A 21,486-nucleotide genomic window follows, 5' to 3' on the forward strand; every position below is an offset into this window, starting at 1 on the left:
TTTGTCTTTTGCATATAGTGCAGTATAAAATTCTGAGAATGCCTTTTAATTTTATCCTGTTGGTATATCTCTTTACCTTTATATTCTATTTTTGTATGACACGTGCTTTCTGTTTCTTCCTTAAATTATATGCCAACCATCTCCCAGGTTTATTTGCATTACAAAAGGTATTATGTTTAGCATATTGTATATTCGTTGCCACCTGGTCTGCCATTAACATATTAAATTGACTCTGTAATATTTTTATAGCCTCTTTAAGTTTATGATCTTGTGGGTTTTGAATTAATAACTGTTGCTTCCTTTGAATTTCTTCTTCCAAATATCTCGCTGCCTTTGTTTATTATTCCTTTGCCTGTTGTCCAAGTAAATCAATATCCTCTAATAAACGCTTTGCTCGCTTCCCACACAGTTCCTATAGGTGTCCCTTTGTACATATTAAAATCAAAAAATTCTTTTAACTGTTTCTTACAATAAGTTACATTATCCTCATATCTAAACAGATTTTCATTCAACCTCCATGTTCTACCACCTTTTTCCCTTGTAATAATTCCATCCATACTGGGCTATGGTCAGTTAAACACCTCGAAATATCTTCGTTTTCTTCACCCTAGAAAGCAAGTCATTAGAAATTAAAATAAAATCAATGCGTGAAAAAGATTGATGCCTATCAGAAAAAAAAGTAAAATCTCTCTCATCTGGATTCCGTAACCTCCATATATCTCTAAACTCAAAGTCTTCCATCATTTCAAAAAAGGATTTTGGTAATTTTGCATGTATAGGTATCTTCTTGGAGGAGGTTCTCTTATCCTTCTTGTATCAATTACTCCATTCCAGTCTCCTAATAAAATAAATGAACTATAATCCCAGAGGTCAACCTCTCATGTAACATTTTGTAAAACTTTTCTTGTTGCTGATTAGGTGCATAAATACCTATCAACAAAGTCTTTTGCATCTATCACCAGTTCAATAGCAATAAATCTTCCTTGAATATCTGCCTCAATTAGCTTAGCTGGTAAATCCTTCCTGATATATACAACAATTCCATGCTTCTTTTCCAAAGCTGATGCAACAAAATGGTTACCCAATTTTGAATTAATTAAATATTTTTGGTCTGATAATTTTATATGTGTCTCTTGCAAACAAATCACATCATTTTTAAATTGTTTCAAGTAGTGAAATATTTTCCTTCTTTTCTGAGCTGAATTCAAGCCATTAACATTCCATGACAAAATTCTATTTGCCATTACTGGCCTCCTGAAGCTTTGAAGCAGACAACGGAAGCTCCTCCTCCGGTATCTTCCGTCTAGCTCCTCCCACAGCTTCCATAATGGGATCCTGACTTTTACTTTGAGACTGTTGCTCTTCTTTACGCTTAAGGGCTCCTCTTGTCACCCTTTGCTCTTGTGGTTCCTCTAATACTGGCAGCAATAAAGGCTCTTGGGTCACCACGCCTTCTTGAGTCTCTTGAAGTTTTCTATCACTTCTATTTCGACTTTCAAAACTGTAGAAAGAAAATCCTTTGCCTTTAAAACAGTGTCAATTCTATATCTCCTTCCTTGATAGAATAGTGTCAGTCCAACTGGCACCTCCCATCTGAATTGAATCTGATGTTTTTTAAGTTCTTGTGTAAAAAAAGCAAATTCCTTCCTGTCTCTTAACATCTTTGAAGGAATCTCTTTCAACACCTTCAACTCCTGTTCTCCAATTTTTAAAGTTGTCTGATATGAAACTTGCAGAATTTGATTTCTCATAGTCCTTTTCACAAAATAAACCACAATGTCCCGAGGAAGCTTTCTCTGTCTTGCAATCCAAGAATTAACTCTATATATTTTATCAATTTGGTAAGCTACCTCTTGGGGGTCCGCTTCAATAAATTCAGCCAGTGCTTCTGGTATAATTTTTCTTAAATCTTCTCCACGCTCTTCTCGCATACCACGAATTCTAAGAGCTCCTTCCATAAGTTTATATTGTAATATCACAACCTGATCTTCATTTTGATCCACTTTTTTCTGAACACCTTTCATTTCGTCTTCTAAATGCTTATTTGACTGAGAGATCTGTTGCATTTCCACTTCCAATCCTTCAATTTTTTTACTCAGTCCTTGAACTGCCATAAAAATATCTTCTCTTATTTTTGCATTAAAATTCTCCATCATCTCTTTCTGCCTATCTTCAGAAAGTTTTAATTGTTCTTTCAATATTTCCTCAAGACTTGGTTCAGATCCCCTTCTTCCAGAAGGCTTTAAAGGTTTAGCTGCCATTCTGTCTTCAAAAGAATCAGGAATTCAAACTTAATAACTCTCCTTCCCTCCTTTCAGTATAAAAAAACTCCGTTTGTAACAATCCACAAGTAACGCTGCTTCATCGTACTAAAAAAATTTTACTTTCACTTTTAGACGCCATTTTAAAAGTCAATTAATCAAAGACAAAGAAAGGTTTCAAGTTTCAAAAAGGGAGTCGGTACTTGCCGTGCTGATTCTGCATCAAAGTTCGAACGCTTGTGAAATTCCCGTCTGCTTGGAATATCAATCAATTTAATAAGCCTTCTAGAGCAGAAGCGACATTCCTCTCCTTTTCCCTGATAAAAACAGGGGCGTGCTGAAGTTGGAAGGAGTGGAATTCGGTGGGGTCATAAATCCAGGAAAATTCGCTCTTGAGAGCAAACCCCCTGTCAGACCTGCCACTCTTCCACAATTCTGATAACCTCTTTCACCCAGAGATTATGCTAAGCTCAGTGAACAGTGATTTATTTTCTGTTTCACTGACTTTTACAATCTTCTAACACGGAGTGCTCTGTTAGAGCACCCAACAGGAGGGTGACGTCACTGGAAGCCACTCCTAGTTAGGTCTTTTTCTAAGACCTACCTAGTGCATTGAGGGAGGCGAAACGCTCTTACATTTCCACCCTCATTGCATCGGCAGATAACCGCCCGGCCGCCCTGTTTCGGGTGACCCGCTCTCTCCTTCATCAGGAGGGGCGGGATGACCCCTTGCAGGGATGTGCTGAGGAGTTTAACGGTTATCTATACGAAAAAATCGTTTAGCTTCGGGATAGTTTATACCAAAATTGTGATGATCCAAATGAGATGACGGAGACGCGTCTTGTTGACATTGTTTGGGATGAGTTTGATTCTGTGGCTCTCGAGGACGTGGACAGGCTACTGGGAAGGTTACATGCAACCACATGTTTACTGGACCCATGTCCCTCCTGGTTGGTGCTGGCCACACAGGAGGTGACACGAGGCTGGCTCCAGGGAATTATAAATGCTTCATTGTTGGAAGGGGTTTTCCCCGCCGCCTTGAAAGAGGCGGTGGTGAGACCCCTCCTCAAGAAGCCTTCCCTGGACCCAGCTATTTTAGGAAATTATCGTCCAGTCTCCAACCTTCGCTTTGTGGTGAAGGTTGTAGAGAGTGTGATGGCATGGCAGCTTCCCCGGTACCTGGATGAAGCTGTCTATCTAGACCCATTCCAGTCCGGCTTCCGGTCCGGACATAGTATGGAGACAGCTTTGGTCACGTTGGTGGATGACCTCTGGAGGGCCAGGGATAGGGGTTGTTCCTCTGCCCTGGTCCTATTAGATCTCTCAGTGGCTTTTGATACCATCGACCATGGTATCTTGCTGCACCGGTTGGAGAGTTTGGGAGTGGGAGGCACTGTTTATCAGTGGTTCTCCTCCTATCTCTCTGACCGGTCGCAGACGGTGTTGACAGGGGGGCAGAGATCGACCGCGAGGCGCCTCACTTGTGGGGTGCCTCAGGGGTCGATTCTCTCGCCTACCCTGTTCAACATCTATATGAAGCTGCTGGGCGAGGTCATCAGTGGCTTTGGGGTGAGTTACCATTGTACGCTGATGACACCCAGCTGTACTTTTCCACCCCGGGCCATCCCAACGAAGCTGTCGAAGTGCTGTCCCGGTGCCTGGAAGCCGTACGGGTCTGGATGGGGAGAAACAGGCTCAAGCTCAATCCTTCCAAGATGGAGTGGCTGTGGATGCCGGCACCCCGGTACAGTCAGCTGCAACCGCAGCTGACTGTTGGGGGCGAGTCATCGGCCCCAATGGAAAGGGTGCGCAACTTGGGTGTTCTCCTGGATGGACGGCTGTCGTTTGAAGATCATTTGGCGGCCGTCTCTAGGAGAGCTTTTTACCAGGTGCGCTTGGTCCGCCAGTTGCGCCCCTTCCTTGACCGGGATGCCTTATGCACGGTCACTCACGCTCTTGTCACCTCTCATTTGGATTATTGCAATGCTCTCTACATGGGGCTCCCCCTGAAGTGCATCCGGAGGCTTCAGCTAGTTCAGAATGCAGCTGCATTGAGGGAGCTACACGTTGCTCCCACGTAACACCGCTCCTGCGCAGTCTGCACTGGTTTCCTGTGGTCTTTCGGGTGCGCTTTAAGGTTCTGGTTACCACCTTTAAACCGCTCCATGGCTTAGGGCCCGGGTACTTACAGGAGCGCCTGCTGTTACCTTATGCCTCCCACCGACCCGTACGCACACACAGAGAGGGTCTTCTCAGGGTGCCGTCCGCCAAGCAATGTCGGCTGGCGGCCCCCAGGGGAAGGGCCTTCTCTGTCGGAGCTCCTACTCTTTGGAACGAACTTCCCCCTGGCTTGCGCCAATTACCTGACCTTCAGACCTTTCACCGTGAGCTGAAAACGCATTTATTTATTCAAGCGGGACTGGCTTAAATTTTTAATTTTATATAATTTTAATTGGGGTTATTATTTATGAATTTTTAGGGTTTTAAATTTTGATTGTCTTAAATTTCGGCCATTCATGGAATATGCTTGTTTTAAGTTTTGTTTTAATTGTATATTGTATTGTTTTATAATTTGGCTGTACACCGCCCTGAGTCCTTCGGGAGAAGGGCGGTATAAAAATCTAAATAAATAAATAAATAAAATAAATAAAAACCCCTGCTTAGGCAGGAAACCCTACACTACTTCAGACAAATGGTTATCCAACCTCTTCTTAAAAACTTCCAGTGTTGGAGCATTCACAACTTCTGAAGACAAGTTGATTCACTGATTAATTATCCTAACTGTTAGGAAATTTCTCCTCAGTTCTAAGTTGCTTCTCTCCTTGATTAGTTTCCACCCATTGCTTCTTGACCTACCCTCAGGTGCTTTGGATAATAGCTTGTTCCTCTTCCTTCTTGCCACTTCCTTCCTTGTTGTCTGATTGGTTATTGTGGGGTTTATGTTTCCCGAAGATTTGTCTACTTCCCCTCCCTTCCAGTTTTAGTTTAAAGCCCTTGGATAAGCTAAAAGTTCTGACCTAGGCTTCCTTAAAAAGCATGAAGTAGAGTCTTGGTCCCAGAAAAACCCCTTTTATTTACACGACTATGAATTCCTTTCATTCACAGTCAGCAAGGCCAGGCAAACAGTCTTTCAGAGGAATATTTATCAACACGAACCTTATCTCACTTGGAACACTGCCAGATAACTAGTTTCCAAATGCAGTGTAAGGCAAAACTTGGCACAGAGTCTCTTAGAGTCACAAACAGAACTTTCCACTCTTGAAATGACTGAACAAATGGTTTCCTGCAAAAGCCCACTCCCCGTTCTCTCCTCTTTTGTTTCCTCAAGGTGTGGCTTTACTCCCAAATCGACCCTGCTTTCTTAGTTGTTCTTGTCTTCTGGCACTCTGTACATGCGCACACTGGGAATGGGATCCAGTTGTTCCTCTGCTTCACTGTTGTCTAGCTCCTCTCTGCCTCTGATGCAGAGACCTCGTCTGAGCTTTCCCCAGCCCCCAGGACTGGCCCATGTTCCTCCCCAACCTCCTCACTGTCCGACTCTGCTGCCAGCTTTGCTGGCCGCTGGCAGGCCACAACACTAAGCCATTGGCTTAGCTTATCCAAGGTCTTTAAACTAAAACTAGAAACACATTCCAAACACATTCTTCCCAGCTCTTGTGGGTTGTAATCCATCCCCTGCCAGAAGCCCTTTCTGTAGATATGGTAAACCATGGTCCCAAAATCCAAAGTTCTTTCTATGGCACCTCTCTTGAGCCAGCAGTTGACCTTCCATCAGAAGTACAGATAAGAACATCATCTATGCTTTTTTTGGCTTTCCTGCCTATAGTAGTCTCTTGATACTGCTTTCAGGATTTTTGTGGTATCATTCATCTCAAAAAATCATCAGTCACAAGTCAACAAGAGAGTACCATATCAGGAAAGTACTATCATTACACATACCCAGGATTTTTAGTATTCACTGAAAATTGTGTATTTGGAATTCCACAATTCTTAAAAATGTACACCTATTTGGCATTTCAATTTCCCTAAAGTTATTATTCTTATTTCATCATTTTCACAAGGGAATTTATGCAACACTATCCCAGCTCTTTCAATAGCCTTAGCACACTGTATACCTTTAGAACTGTTGTGTTAATCAATATTTAATTTATATTTTTCTAATGGCTTTATATACGGAAAGAACAAAATTTAGATTATGAATTTCTTGATGCACATAGGAGAAAACAAGAAAGAAATTAGAAATAACTACCTGATGCTTTATGCCACTTGCTCTACTGGGCAAATTTCCAGTTTGGGTCCTATTGAAAGAACTTGTCCTTGTTTGTTGTCTGATATTTCATAAGCTACTCTCTGATGGCCCATCAGTTCAGCTTTTTTATCCTCCTCTAGCTCTTCTGATGAAAGATCTTTGGGTCTTGAAGTGGAGTTAGTCTCAGTTGCATAACTAGCAGCAGAGTTTATTGCTTCTTGTGAATAACATGCCTTAGGGTATCCTCCCTCTATTTCATTTATGGCTACATTTGTATCAGCTGTTAAATTTAAATGAGTCTCTGACAGAGTTAAATCATCTGCAGTAGTCTGCTTTGGTGGTTTTTCAGAATCTGGCTGAACTAATTTTCTTTCCTGTACTCCATCTGTATGAACAATTCCATTCTGTGACCCAGTCCACTGAAGTTTCTGATTGCTATAAGTCTCCTGGTCTGTATCAGCTACATCCGGCTTGTTCTCATGAAAAGATTCTTCCTGGGATTCATGGAAAATGGGTTTTTTCTCAATATGGGTGACACGAAATCTAGGGGGAGAAAAAGACAGATCACTCAGCATCAGCAAATTATTCAGAAAGAACCTACATCATTTTTGTTGGTCAGTGAAGATCAGATTTTAAGATCCAGAGGCAGAATCTACTGTAAGTCTCAAAATATGATGGGTTTTGTTAGTCCTTTTTGCTGAACTTGCAGAAGAATTATTACTATATTTTTTCCCAATGATTTATTTTGAATTTGGCAGAAGGCAGGGAATGACTTCTGCCCAAGTCATTGGAAATTTACCTAATTCCTATCTATCCCTTCTTATTTATATCTTAGCTTGTTCTCTAAATTTCCAAAGAATTAGCCAATTGGAACACTGAAATCTGAACATCTGAATATTCTTGCTGCATTGGCATGCTAAACTTCGCAACTGATGCTTCTTCATTCCCATTTGTCTGTCTAAGCTGTTTTTCAATAGCACCTTCTCAAACATCTGCTCAATTCATCTTTTATTTCAAACCCTAACTTTTTATTAATAGAATACAAAATGCATTCAGTTCAATCAGTTGGAAAATTTAGTTAAGGGAGTGACTAATACAGCAATTGTAGGAAACTAATTATGTAATGCTGGAATTTCTTAATTTTCAACTGCTAAGTTAATGCTAACAAGGAAATAGTATGCTATTCCTATTTTGGTTCAGTTTTCTCTAAGAAAAAAAGCATGCACTTTACCAGGGCAGGTTAAAGGAGCAGAATCTATTACACTGTAGCTTTTTTTTAATCAATTTTCTATTAATTCCCCCCCTACAAACACATTGTTTACGAACAGAGTATTGACCATATCATATCTTATACATCTTAATTTAACATATCCAAATATATTTTATTCAGTTAAAATTTCTGCCAAAATATTATTTTACCATATTTTAATCACAATCTCAATGCTTCTATGCTCATTTATATAGACCACATCTTCTTTCATCCTCAAATTCATGTTTCTGCATTTTAACTAACATATATTATTTTTAATTATTTTTTAGCTAACTCAATTTTTATCCTGATGTATTCAAATATGTTCGGGGTTGTCTTTCTTCCACTACATCTTTTCCATTTTACAACAATCTTTCTTCCCTTTCTTATCCTCTCCCTTCCTTCTTTTAACCTTCCTACTTTCTTCTCTCCTCTCCTACTCCTTCTCTACATCCCCTTCCTTTCCCCCTCCTCCATTCTCCCTTCCACTCTGACCTTCTCTCCTACTCTTATTTCCCCTCCCTTTCTTCCTCTCCTCTCCCCTTCTTTCTCTCTCTCTCCTCCCTTCTTACTTCTCTCTTCCTTCTTATCTCTCTCTGTTGCTGTATTCATTTTGATTATTCCGCTATGGTGTCCACACAATCCCGATTTTCCCATTTATAGAATCTATTTCTCAGAATTCCCCTCATACATTTTAATAATTAACATTTTCATCTTTTCCATTTTACAGCAATTTTTCTTCCCTTTCTTATCCTCTCCCTTTCTTCTTTTAACCTTCATACTTTCTTCTCACCTCTCCTCCTCCTTCTCTACATCCCCTTCCTTTCCCTCTCCTCCATTCTCCCTTCCACTCTGATCTTGTCTCCTACTCTTATTTCCCCTCCCTTTCTTCCTCTCCTCTCCCCTTCTTTCTCTCTCTCTCCTCCCTTCTTACTTCTCTCTTCCTTCTTATCTCTCTCTGTTGCTGTATTCATTTTGATTATTCCGCTATGGTGTCCACACAATCCCGATTTTCCCATTTATAGAATCTATTTCTCAGAATTCCCCTCATACATTTTAATAATTAACATTTTCATCTTATACTATCTTTGCTTTACCACTCTTTAGTAATCACAACCTTCCATCTCTTATTTTCTTTAACTTCTTACATCCAGTTCAACAATAATTAGTTTTCTCTTACATTAAGGTACATCATTTACTAACATATCAATTTTATTCCATTTTACACCTCATTTTCAATTATTTTCACCTATAAACCATTCTATCTTTCACATTTTATCTGCTGGTATACTTCTCAATGTATTTTCCCCCTTTTTTTACTTTTTTTCCAATTTTATATCTTAATGTCAATTAATTTCTTTATTCTTTTCTATATTTAAATTTTATTTCTTTACCATCCACTATAGTTCTTCCAAATTCCATACATACTCAAACAATAAATCATTTAACCCATTATATCTTTCACATTTCATCTACTTCCTTTATAATAATCTATATCTTTCTTCTAATTTACTTCTTCCATACACTTTCTACATCTATTTTACCTTCTTTTTTACTATTAATTTTTCTTCCCCTTTTAACTATTTTCCTTCAAACTCTCCAAACTTCCATTTTTTAATATTTTCCTTCCTTTTTCCTTCCTTTCTCCCATTCTCTTATCTTCTTTTTCTTCTCTTTCTTATATTTTCCTTTCCACATCCTTTCTCTACTTTCTACTCTTTTGATTTTTCCCCTCAATCTTTCCCCATTTCCTCCTCTTCTCTTCTTCCTTGAGAAATGCTCTTCCCTATCTAGTTTAATTCTGTCACTGTTAATCCCAGTGTAATCATTTATTTTTTCACTCTTTTTAGTTTCCTCCCAATCTTTTCCCATTGCCTTCTTTTCTCTTCTTTTTTAAAATATACTTTCCCCTATCCATTTTTTTCACTGTCAATCCCACTGTAATCATCTATGTTTCTGTCTTCATCTATAATTGTCTTCAATTATTTCCTTTTCAGCATTATATTCTTGTTCCTCCTGTTTCTCCCTCATAGTTATTTTTTTTCCATTTCAACCATTCTTCTGCTTCCTTGTTCCCCTTAAAAGATTCTCGTACCATTTGAAGCATTTCCCTTAATTCCTCATACTCATCCTCCCACATCTCCATATTCTCAATTTAAGGAGGAAGGATTTTCAAATTTGTTACTTTAACTTATATATAGTTCAAATTCAAGTCCATGTAATGTCCCTTTTTTCTTTTCTTCTTTGTTTCCTGAAAGTGTCCAATTCAGATGTTCCTTTAAACTATTCCAATTGAAGTCTTTGTTGATTCCACTCCCTTTTTTTTACAATCTCACTGCAGCTGTATAAACAAAGCCTCTGTCAGCCTCCACTCCAGTCTTCATATGCTTTTGAATGATTATATCAGTAGATAGAATGTAAACTGTTTATTTCTGTATTATAAACTGTTAAGGAAATGAGATGTATCATACCTCCGTCCAGGGTGAAGGAAAGGAGCCTATTAAGGGTGTCGGCTGACATCAGGCAAGGGAGGAGGGATGATTAATGATTGAGTGTTATCAGCGCGCGCTTTTCTAACCGAAACTGCATTCCTGAGTTGACTGACATCCAGAGACCTGTGGAAGAAGATTACCACGAGGGGCCGTGAAGGAGTTGGCATTGGACCAGACCAGCCTGACCTCCTGGAGGAGGAGGGACAATTGGGGGGGATATGATATGTTTGCCATATTTTGTCTCAGTTCCAGCTTTGCTTGGCTACAATCCAGACTGTAAAAGTAAAAGTACTTGTTTTCATTCCAAATGGAGTCAAGGTGAATTCTTTCCTATTTACCGTCGGAGGTAGCCTGACATTAAGCTGGAACTCACATCATGTCTACCAACCAGGATTGCAATTGCAATACCGGGGGGGGGAGAAAACCCAAATGTGATGGAAGGCCTGCTGCCGGCTGAACTGGGGGAGGCGTCCAGAGGAATTTTTGCTGACACTTTTAACCCTGAGCTGGAAAATTGCAGAGATCGGTGGATTGAGCAATTAAGGCTGGAAGAGGAGAAGTGGAAGCCAAGTGCCGAAAAGTTTCAGTCTGGAGTAACAAAGAGGGAAAAAAAGGGCACGGTGAGACTTTCGGATTGGCAAGAAGAGAGAGAGTTAACAGACAACCGCCAGTTGGAGCAAGCATTTCGTCTTTTCCGTGAGGTGAAAGAAAGACAAACAGCTCGTCAAAGGTATGAATCCCCTATTCGGTCCTCCAGGTGGGAGGGAGAAGAGGAGGAAGAGAATACAAAGGGGCCAGCTAAAGGTGATTTCCAGGGTGGTGAGATTTCTGAAGACCCAGGGCTGGAAACTCTCTCCCCAGAGGAAGGTGAATTGGATGAGGGCCGGGCGCCACCTGCTGACCAAGCAAGGCCGCGCAGGGGAAGGAAAAAGCCAAAATTCCCCATATCAGAGAAATTTGATGGAAATGCGAAGGAGTTGGGTCTGTTCCTGGCGAAAGTGAATGACCACATGATAGACTGGGGGGAAGATTACTGGTCACAGGCAGCACAAGTGAGAGCTGTGACTCATAATTTGACCGGAAGAGCAGCTGCGTGGTATGTGTCGTTACATACAAACCACTCCCCCTTACTGCAAAACTACGAGCATTTTATGACTGCACTGAGGAGGAGGTTTGAGGACCCCCTGGCAGAGCAAAAGGCCAAAGGTCGGATGAAAACCATCAGGCAAGGGAGGAGACCGGTGGCTGAGTATAACCAGGAGTTCAGTGATTTAGTTCCCTTGATGAGAGGGTGGTCGGAGGTGACCCTTGTAGACATTTTCAAAGATGGTCTGAATGGAGATCTCTATGAACTGTGTCGAGCACGAGCCTCTCCAACTACGCTGTATGGCTGGTACACCCTGGCAGCAGAGATGGAAATCGAGTTAGTGAAGGACCGCGGCAGAAGACAGCGCATTGGAGGGCCATCCCTTGGCCGTTTCCCAGAAGGAACCTATAGGGACGTCCCTAGATTGGAGGGAGGAAGACCACGTTCGTCTGCGTGCTACAGATGTGGGAAAGAAGGCCACCGAGCAGCCGACTGTAGAGTTAAGTTGATACCAAGCGCGACCTCTGGTGGTGAAAAGGAGCCAGTGAAGCCAGCGGCTAAGGCGCGGAAACCAGCAAAGTGGGGAGGGCGTTGCCAAGAAGGGCACGCCCATCAAGGAGGATGGCGAAGTGTCGACCGATACTGACGACAGCAAAACCACGTCAGAGTCCGATGAAGACCTTCTGGTGAGTTGGGCACGGGGCCCCTTGGACATTCCAGTTAATCTACATGTACCCTCTTCGGGTAATAAGGGGGAACTGCTAGCACTACTCGATTCTGGATGCACTAGATGTATGGTCAGTCCCGAACTAGTAGAAAAAATGGAACTAAGGTTGAGAACCTTAAGTAGGCCCATAGCTTTTGCCCAGTTAGATGGCTCTGTGGCAGGGGGAGGGCCCGCCCATTTCGTAACAGAACCCATAGAAATGATAATAGGAGACCACCGCGAAATTCTGAACTTCATAGTAGCCCCAGGAATGGACCAACCCCTGTTGTTAGGCTTGTCATGGTTGCGGAAATGGAACCCCCATATTAACTGGAGAACGGGAGTCCTACGTTTCCGTTCCAAAGCCTTAAAAGGGGAAAAGGGGAAACCCAAGAAGGAACCTACCGTGACCTTGCACCAGGATAAGTTAGGGGCAATGATTGAACGTATAGACGGGGAAGAAAGAATACCCAAGGAATACTGGGACTTGCGAGAAGTCTTTAGTGAGAAAGCATCAGACGTACTTCCTCCCCATAGGCCTATTGACTGTGCCATAGACATCCTTCCGGGGGTAAAGCTTCCAAAGCCAAAAGCTTATCCCATGACCCAAAAGGAATTGGGAGAGCTACGTAAATTCATAGACAAAAACCTAGAGCGGGGCTTTATCCAACCGGCTAGGCCTCGTGTGGCGGCGCCAGTGATGTTCCTGGGAAAGAAAGATGGCTCCTTTCGTCTTATAGTTGACTATAGGAACCTAAACGCGGTGTCTTGAAAACATATATCCCATGCCACTCATGAAAGATATGTTAGCACATTTAGCGAAAGGAAAATTCTTCACCAAACTGGACCTGCGAGAAGCCTACTACAGAGTTCGTATAAAAGAGGGGGATGAATGGAAAACCGCTTTCAACTGTCCACTAGGATGTTTCCAGTTTCGAGTACTGCCATTTGGACTGCAGGGGGCGCCCGCAGTTTTCATGCAACTGATAAATGAAATACTCCATCAGCATTTGTTTAAAGGGGTTCTTGTCTACCTTGACGACATACTTATCTATACAGAAACAATGGAAGAACATATTAAACTAGTAAGAGCTGTACTCAAAAAGTTATTATCTGCAGAACTATATTGCAAGCTTTCCAAATGTGATTTCCATCAAACCAAAATAGACTACTTAGGGTATCGCATTTCGGCTGATGGGTTAGAAATGGATCCAGAAAAAGTGAAAGCTGTCTTGGAATGGGCCCCCCCACGCACATGCAAGCAACTCCAAAGTTTTTTAGGATTCGCAAATTTCTATCGTCAATTCATCCCCTCCTTTGCTCAAATTGCTTTACCAATCACTAACCTCTTAAAAACTAAAGGAGACACGAAACCCAAGCCATCATTACCTCTCAAATGGACAATGGAATGTCAAGCTGCATTTGAAAAATTAAAACGACTCTTTGCCGCCGAACCTATTTTAAAGCACCCTGACATGGATGTTCCTTTTGTAATACAAGCTGATGCAAGTGATGTAGCAGTCGGAGCCGTCCTGCTCCAAAACAATGCTGATGGTAATTTACAACCCTGTGCTTTCACTTCTCGAAAATTGACTGAAACTGAAAGGCGATGGGCTATTTGGGAAAAGGAAGCATTTGCAGTTCATTGGGCTCTACGGACATGGAGACAATTCTTAGAAGGTTCAAATCATCCTTTTGAAGTTTGGACTGATCACAAAAATCTAGAAGCTCTAAAGACTCCTAGAAAACTTTCACCTAAACAAGCCCGCTGGGCTCAATATTTTAACCGCTTTAATTTTACTTTACATTATATTCCTGGGGGGAAAAACTTCTTGGCAGATGCTCTCTCACGTTTACCCCAATACAATTGCACTCGCTCCGAGGTGGTTCAACCAATACTTCCCGTACAACAGTTGGCAGCCCCAGCAATAACTAGAAGCCACTCCAAAGCTGACCCCTCACTCCCAGATGAACTAACCAAGTCGTTTAAAGAAGCTTTAAACACCGATGACTGGTACTTAACTCATTCCCATGAATGCACACTCCGTGATGGACTAGCTTGGATTGGAACAAAACTATATGTTCCCCTATCACTCAGAGAAACCATCCTACAACGATGCCATGATGCCAAAATGGCAGGGCATTTTGGATTTGTGAAAACTTTGCATCTTCTTAAAAGACAGTTTTGGTGGCCAAGTCTTAAAAAAGACATTCAAGCATATGTAGCAAGTTGCCCTATTTGTGCATCATCCAAAAGACCTCTGGGAAAACCTCCTGGACTACTTCAAACAGTAGCCAGACCAGGAACCCCATGGAAAGAAATATCCATGGATTTCATAGTGGAATTGCCTGAAAGTTCAGGAAATACTGTTATTTGGGTTGTGACTGACCTTTTCTCCAAACAAGTCCATTTTATTCCATGTTCGAAAATACCCTCCTCAAAGACTCTAGCAAAGTTGTTTGTACAGCACATTTATAGACTTCACGGAGTTCCTGATCGCATCATTTCAGATCGAGGAGTTCAATTCACTTCTCAGTTTTGGAAAGAATTTTTGCGACTCATTGGTTCCGCCCAAGGATTAAGCTCTTCCCATCATCCTCAAACTAATGGAAGCTGTGAACGTTCAAACTCTGTACTAGAACAATATCTGCGATGTTATGTTAACTACCAACAAGACAATTGGGCAGATCTCTTGCCTTTTGCTGAAGTTGCCTACAACAACTCAATTCATAGTAGCACTGGATTTACTCCTTTAAAATAGCTTCAGGTCAAGATTTTGTTCCTATCTCGAACTCCCAAAGGAAGATACTCCTGTTCCCCCTTTGTCAGAATGGATAGATCAAATACAAAGCACATGGAAAATGACTCGCAAGGCGATCGACGACGCTCACCGTGCACATAAAAAACAAGCAGATAAAAAAAGGTCCCCTGAGAACAAATATCAAGTGGGCGATAAGGTTTATCTTTCCACCAAATACCTTCAAACCACTCAGAAATCTAAGAAACTTGGACCCAAATATGTGAGACCTTTCCCCATAGTAAAAATCATCAACCCCGTGACGGTACAACTACAATTACCAAAAACACTTAGAAGAATCCACCCCGTTTTCCATGTGAGTTTGCTGAAACCTGAACACACGTCTACTTTCCGTCCTAACCATACACCCCCTCCTATACCAATTCTCATAGAGGGAGAACAACACTTTGAAATAAAAGAAATTTTAGATTCAAGAAAACATAGAAATAAAATTCAATATCTTATTTCCTGGAAACACTTCCCGTTATCCCAAGCTGAATGGGTGAACAAAGAAGATGTTCGTGCTTCGGAGAAGATAGCACAATTCTATAAAAAATATCCTGATAAACCCTAACTTCTCTTTTTTCTTTCTAGGACTGACGTCCTTGTTGCAGGAGGGCCGAATGTCAGCCTCCACTCCAGTCTTCATATGCTTTTGAATGATTATATCAGTAGATAGAATGTAAACTGTTTATTTCTGTATTATAAACTGTTAAGGAAATGAGATGTATCATACCTCCCTCCAGGGTGAAGGAAAGGAGCCTATTAAGGTGTCGGCTGACATAACAGGGAGGAGGGATGATTAATGATTGAGTGTTATCAGCGCGCGCTTTTCTAACCGAAACTGCATTCCTGAGTTGACTGACATCCAGAGACCTGTGGAAGAAGATTACCACGAGGGGCCGTGAAGGAGTTGGCATTGGACCAGACCAGCCTGACCTCCTGGAGGAGGAGGGACAATTGGGGGGGATATGATATGTTTGCCATATTTTGTCTCAGTTCCAGCTTTGCTTGGCTACAATCCAGACTGTAAAAGTAAAAGTACTTGTTTTCATTCCAAATGGAGTCAAGGTGAATTCTTTCCTATTTACCGTCGGAGGTAGCCTGACAGCCTCCTTCTGACTTTACCACGTTGGTCTAAATGATATGATACTTTCTTTCCTCCAGCAGATGTCTCTCTCCAATTCACAAATTCCTCAGCAACAAAAAGTCACTTGTTAATCCACAAAGTTAATTACTTCCTGTCTCAATCCTTTTGTTAGCAAACAATGTTTTCCTTCAATTTTCTTTTCCTTTTATTATTTTTAATTTCTTCCAAAGCCGGTTTTAGATCCAGATGAAAAGTTTTCTTTTTGGGGCTTTAATTATAAAGTTCCATTTTGCTTTTTGTTTTCTTTGCTTTATATTTCTCCGTGCCAATTAGCTGCTAATTTCAAGTTGAAAACTCCTTTTTAGCTTTGATAAATTTTCTTCTTACCTGTGAGTTGGCCAATCACTCACACAATAACAATACTCCATTCAATCACCTCTCCTGCTCAAGTCTCTTTGTATGGCCGCCCCAGCTTTTGACAGCTCCTAATGGCTTTCTTCCCATGCCATTGAGTCGGAGGCTAAGGAATCCAAGGAATTCGCAACTTCCCTGTTCGCGCCGATCTGTGTCTCCCTTCTTTGCTGTCTCTAAAGACAGCTATGGCCCATAAAGGACCCCCAAATGGCTGGGATATCAGCGTTTTCTCTGGAGCACCGGGAACCACCATCCCGCCACGATGCATTCTTTCCTCCCTCCCAACATCCCAAAGGTACATCAAAGCATAGAACAAGAACAAAGGATAATCTCATGCAAGCGTAGCCCGAATCCTCCACCTCCCTCCAGAATGGCAAGGTCCTAATAGAGATCAATGTGAGTTGACATGCTGCTCCCCTAAGAAAAGGAGACATCCACCTCTAAGCAAAGGAAATAATAAAGGGGAAGACAATAATAAGAACAATTAGTTATGTTTGTCAGGGTAGAGTTGGTGGAAGTGCTTGATTAATCTAGCAGCTCTTTGTTTTTTGTGAACCCACTCATTTTGAGATGTGGGGAGGTCTTTCCTGGCCACTAAATACTGGGTGGACCCATGGTGCCATCTTGTATCAAGAATCTGTTTAATCTCAAAGTGTTTGTCCTCTACCATAATGGGTTGTGGTAAGGGGGTGGGTAGGTCATAAGACTAAGGTCAATTTGGGTTTTAAGAAGCTGCAACAGAAGATTGGGTGCAGATCCCCAACTTTAAGTGCTCCACTTTCTGTTTGCTTGAGGCTTATAGGCTGCTTTCGCTTCGTCTAGGGATTTGCAGACCATGGCCCAAGTGGTCTTTAGCAGATTGATCCACTCCTTTAGGGAGGGGATTTTGGTTCAGTAGTGGGTAGTTCAGGCATCAGGTTAAATTCTTGGCCTGTGGCTACTTGGAATGTGGTAAAACCCTTGCTGGTGTGCACTGAATTGTTGTACGCTACCTTCGCAAATGGCAACAGGTCAGTCCAGTCGTCCTGTTGGTAGGTTCAGTTTGTCCCATGCCAGAAAATCCCAATGGCCAAAACTCTAGCAAAGCTATTCTTACTTCATATATACCACTTACATGGCACTTCACGCCAAATTATATCAAATTGGGGGGTCCAGTTCACCTCCAAATCCTGGAAAGTTTTTGGGACCTTTTGGGAAGCAACCAGGACCTCAATTCTAGTCACCAAACAAATGGGGTGATGGATTTTCTGGCATGGGACAAACTGAACCTGTTTTGAAAAAAGGTCCATCACTACCCAAATTACTGTGTTTTTGGAACTCTCTGGGAGTTCTACGATACAATCCATAGAAATCTCTCTCCAGGGTGCTGAAGGATCAGCTACCAGCTGCAAGAGATCAGGAATTTTTCTCTGCTTACACTTTGCCACTGAGCAGGTGTGGCAGCTGGCAACATAACTTTCAATGCCCTTTTTAAGGGATGGCCACCAAAATTGTCATTTCAGGAGGTGCAGTGTTTTTAAAAACGCTAAATTTGTAAAATTTGGAGACATGGCAGGCTTGTATGGTTTTTAGTCATTCGCTAGCTGGGATATAGTTTGCCTCCCATCCGTGGTAGTCCGTCTTGCATGGAGCAAGTATTTTTGTGGTTAAGGAACCACTTGTCCTTCTCTAGGGCTTGTTTAAGGGCTACAGTGATGTCATTGTCTGCAGGGGGGTTCCCCTTTTGCTTGCGATCTTGTAGTGACCCATGCTGCTAATTGTGATGCGGGGAGCATGGGTTTAGCTACTTCTGTCTTCACACTGTTATATTGGGGCAGTCTGGACAAAGTGTCTGCCAAGAAGTTCCCCCTTCCCCCACCCCCCAGCAAATAGTGCAAGGTGAAGTTAAATCACTGGAAGTACTGGGCCCAATGTACTTGCTTGGGGGACATTTTCCTTGGGGCCTTTAGGGCTTTCAGATTCTTGTAGTTGCTCCATACCTGGAAAGAGATTTTATTCCCTTCCGTGAAGTGTCGCCAAGTGAGGAGAGCCCATATGACTGCAAATGCTTCTTTCTCCCATATTGCCCAATGCTGCTTAGTTTCAGTTAGTTTTTTCAATGTGTATGCACAGGGCTGTAGTTGACCCCCCTTGTTTTCCTGAAGCAGCGCAGCCCCCACTGCCATATCACTAGCGTCAGCCTGACTCACAAAGGGGTTTGGGGGGGTCTGGGTGTTTCAACACTGGCTCAGCTGAGAAGAGTATTTTTAGCTTCTCAAATGCTGCTTGGCATGTCATGTTCCACTTTAGTGGTTGGCTGGGTTTACACTTATCTACTCCCTTGGTTCTCAGCAAGTTAGTAATAGGGAGGTCTATTTGGGTGAATGATGGGATGAATTGACTATAGAAATTTGTGAACCCTAGGAAGCTTTGTAGCTGTTTTTGGGTGCACAGGGATTGCCATTCTAACACCGTTCCTACTTTTTCCCCTGCTGCAAGATTTGGTATTCCAAGTAGCCTATTTTGTCTTTGTGGAATTTGCATTTTGAGAGCTTAGCATACAGTTTGGCGGCCCAGAGTTTTTTCAGGACTGTCCGTACCAGCTTTATGTGCTCAGCTTTTGTTTCGGTATATATCATAATGTCATCAAGCTACACCAAAACACCCTTATATAGGTCTTCATGCAGCACCTCATTTATCAGCTGCATGAACACTGCAGGGACCCCTTGGAGCACTGCAGGGGCCCCTTGGAGCACCTCACTGCAGGGGCCCCTTGGAGCCCCAAAAGGAGAACTGCCCAGTGCCCAGTGGGCAGTTAAAAGCTGTCTTCCACTCATCTCCCTCCCAAATCCTGACTTGGTAATAGGCTTCCCACAAGTCCAGCTTAGAAAAAATCTTGCCTTTGAAAGGTGGGCCAGCATGTCCTTCATGAGGGGTGGGGGTATACATTTTCCATGCACACTGCATTTAGACCTCTATAATCAATGCATAAACGAAGTGAGCCATCTTTCTTTTCCAGGAACAATACCAGGGCAGCTACTTTGGGTCTGGCAGGCTGGATGAAGCCATGCTCTAAGTTTTTGTTTATGAAATTGTGCAGCTCATCTAGCTCCCAGGGTGTCATGAAGTAAAGTTTCGGCTTTGGTAGCTTAGCTCCCGGGAGGATCTCAATTGCACAGTCAGTAGTCATTGAGGGGGAATTTCATCCAAATCCACCTTACTAAATACCACTGCTAGGGAATGCCCTGAAGCAGCTTGTTTTGGGTGGCGGCCAAGGTTTTCCTCACAATGCCTTTCTCCTGGGGTTTCCCTTGGGAACATTACAGTCCCCTTCTGTTGTGACTCTGGCTCCCGAGCTTGTCCTCATGGAGGAGGATGACTCTGAGAGTGAGGGGGAGGAGCCGACAAGGCCTTCCTCTCCAGGTCCCTCCTTTCTAGCAATGCCTCAGGTGTCAGCTGAAGGCCAGGAAGAAGATGTGTCGGAGCCCCCACCAACAGAGGGTGAGGAGGATCAATCCTGGATTGATCCCAGGCAGCGTTGGAAGGAGAAGTGTGTGCAGCAAAGGAAGAAGTGTGGCAGGCCCAGAAAGTGCTGAGTTACTGAGCCATACCCCACAGGGGATAAAAGCGGGTGGAGTTGCTCTGTAGCCCCTATGACGGACAAAAACTACAAAGCATGAACTTCGGATCGGTTGTTTTTGAGTTAAGGCCTGGACTGTGTGAAGGAATTATTCTGGGAACTCTTGGCTGCCCTGGCAACAGCCTACAGACAAGTGGACTCCTGTCTCTGACAGAGATAAGGAACTTGGCAGGCATTTGAACTGTAGCTGCCAAGTCTTTTATCCACAAAGGAAATTCAGGTCGGTTGTAGAATAAATGACTGTTAGATGCTCACTCCTGCATTCTTCTATGTGAGGTGCGGAGGGGGACAGAACACCTTCATTCAGTCCACCTGCAGATTCCATTTTTTTAGCCATGATCCAAGGACCAGGGGCCATTCCATATCCAGAACCACAATGAAAGCAATAGTCTTGGAGTGGCCAGGACTACTCCCACGGTGGACCCATTAAGCTGGCAAAATGCTATGGGATTTTTTTAAACTGTCTTAGGCGGGTCCCCAGTTTTCCCACTAGGGTTGGACTTATTAGGCACCGGGTGCATCCCGAGTCTAGTAGGGCCGTCAGCACCACCTTCTGCCCCATACTTGGGATTAGCAGTTCTACGGGCACAGTGATGGCCTCAATCATCCTCCTTACCAAGGGGTCATCATTGTAGTCGATGTCCAATGGGCTCAGCCCTTCTTATTGTGGGGTCAGAATTCCAGGTCTGTGATTGGGGGGAGGACCAGAACTCCATGAACTTGCAGCTCTTCAGAGCAGTTTCCCTGGAGCACTGAGAGGGTTTTGCTGGCTTCCCTCCGATTTGCTGGTCTCCCTTTCTAGTTGGGGTCTTTATGCGGCATTCCACCATGTGGTTCCTTCCCACACTTGAAGCAGGCTGTTGAGCACGGTAGAGCAGACTGGGGCTTGGCAACCTCTCTTCCTCTTGGGTAGTGACCTCTTCCAGGTTCTGCTTGAGTGGTACTGGTTTTGGGCTTGGTCAAGTTCTGCTTCTTCTGCCAAGATGTACCAGTTGCGTAGACGAGCTGGGGCTCCTCTGGCAATGCAAGCTCAGTGATGAGCCCATCCTTGAAACACTCACCAGTATTCCTTCTGGCCAGTCCACATGGCAGGCCAGGTCTCAAAACTCTTCTGTGTACTCAGCTACGAGTTGGTGGCCTTGCTTGACAGTTTTGATGGCTTTTCAGTAGCAGGGGGTCCTCGAATATGCACCTCAGGTGATGAAGCGGTCAAAATTTCAGACCTCAGAGGTGTCTGTGTTGTGGAGGGTCACCATCCAGTGTGTTTCAGCCCCCCTCCAGGGCCAGAGTGATGACACTGATCCTAGCCCATCAGTTGGGAGTTCCCTCCCATATTCCTGCATGTATGTATGTATGCACATGCACCAGGAAGAACCTGTTGTTGGGAATCTAATGAATTTTATCCCTGAAGGGGTGTCTTCCATTCCAGCTGTAGGGGTCCCCTCCAACCAGCACAAGGAACTTGCACTCTATCCCGGTCTCCCTAAAGTAGGTTTGCTGAGGTGGCAATGGATCCTGCGG

General features: G+C 43.0%; 1 protein-coding gene across 5 annotated transcripts in view; it reads right to left on the bottom strand.

Annotated features, from left to right (window-relative positions):
- RELL2 (RELT like 2) overlaps positions 1-21,486 on the bottom strand; it is a 159,661-nt gene that overhangs the window by 60,205 nt on the left and 77,970 nt on the right. For all 5 annotated transcript variants that reach the window (XM_058174618.1, XM_058174617.1, XM_058174620.1 and 2 more), the window contains one exon: positions 6,511-7,053. In XM_058174618.1, the coding sequence (XP_058030601.1) occupies positions 6,519-7,053 (535 nt within the window). In that variant the 3' untranslated portion in view covers positions 6,511-6,518. The remainder of the gene's footprint in view (positions 1-6,510; positions 7,054-21,486) is intronic.

This window comes from Ahaetulla prasina, chromosome 3 (assembly GCF_028640845.1).
Source record: "Ahaetulla prasina isolate Xishuangbanna chromosome 3, ASM2864084v1, whole genome shotgun sequence".
NCBI lineage: Eukaryota > Metazoa > Chordata > Lepidosauria > Squamata > Colubridae > Ahaetulla > Ahaetulla prasina.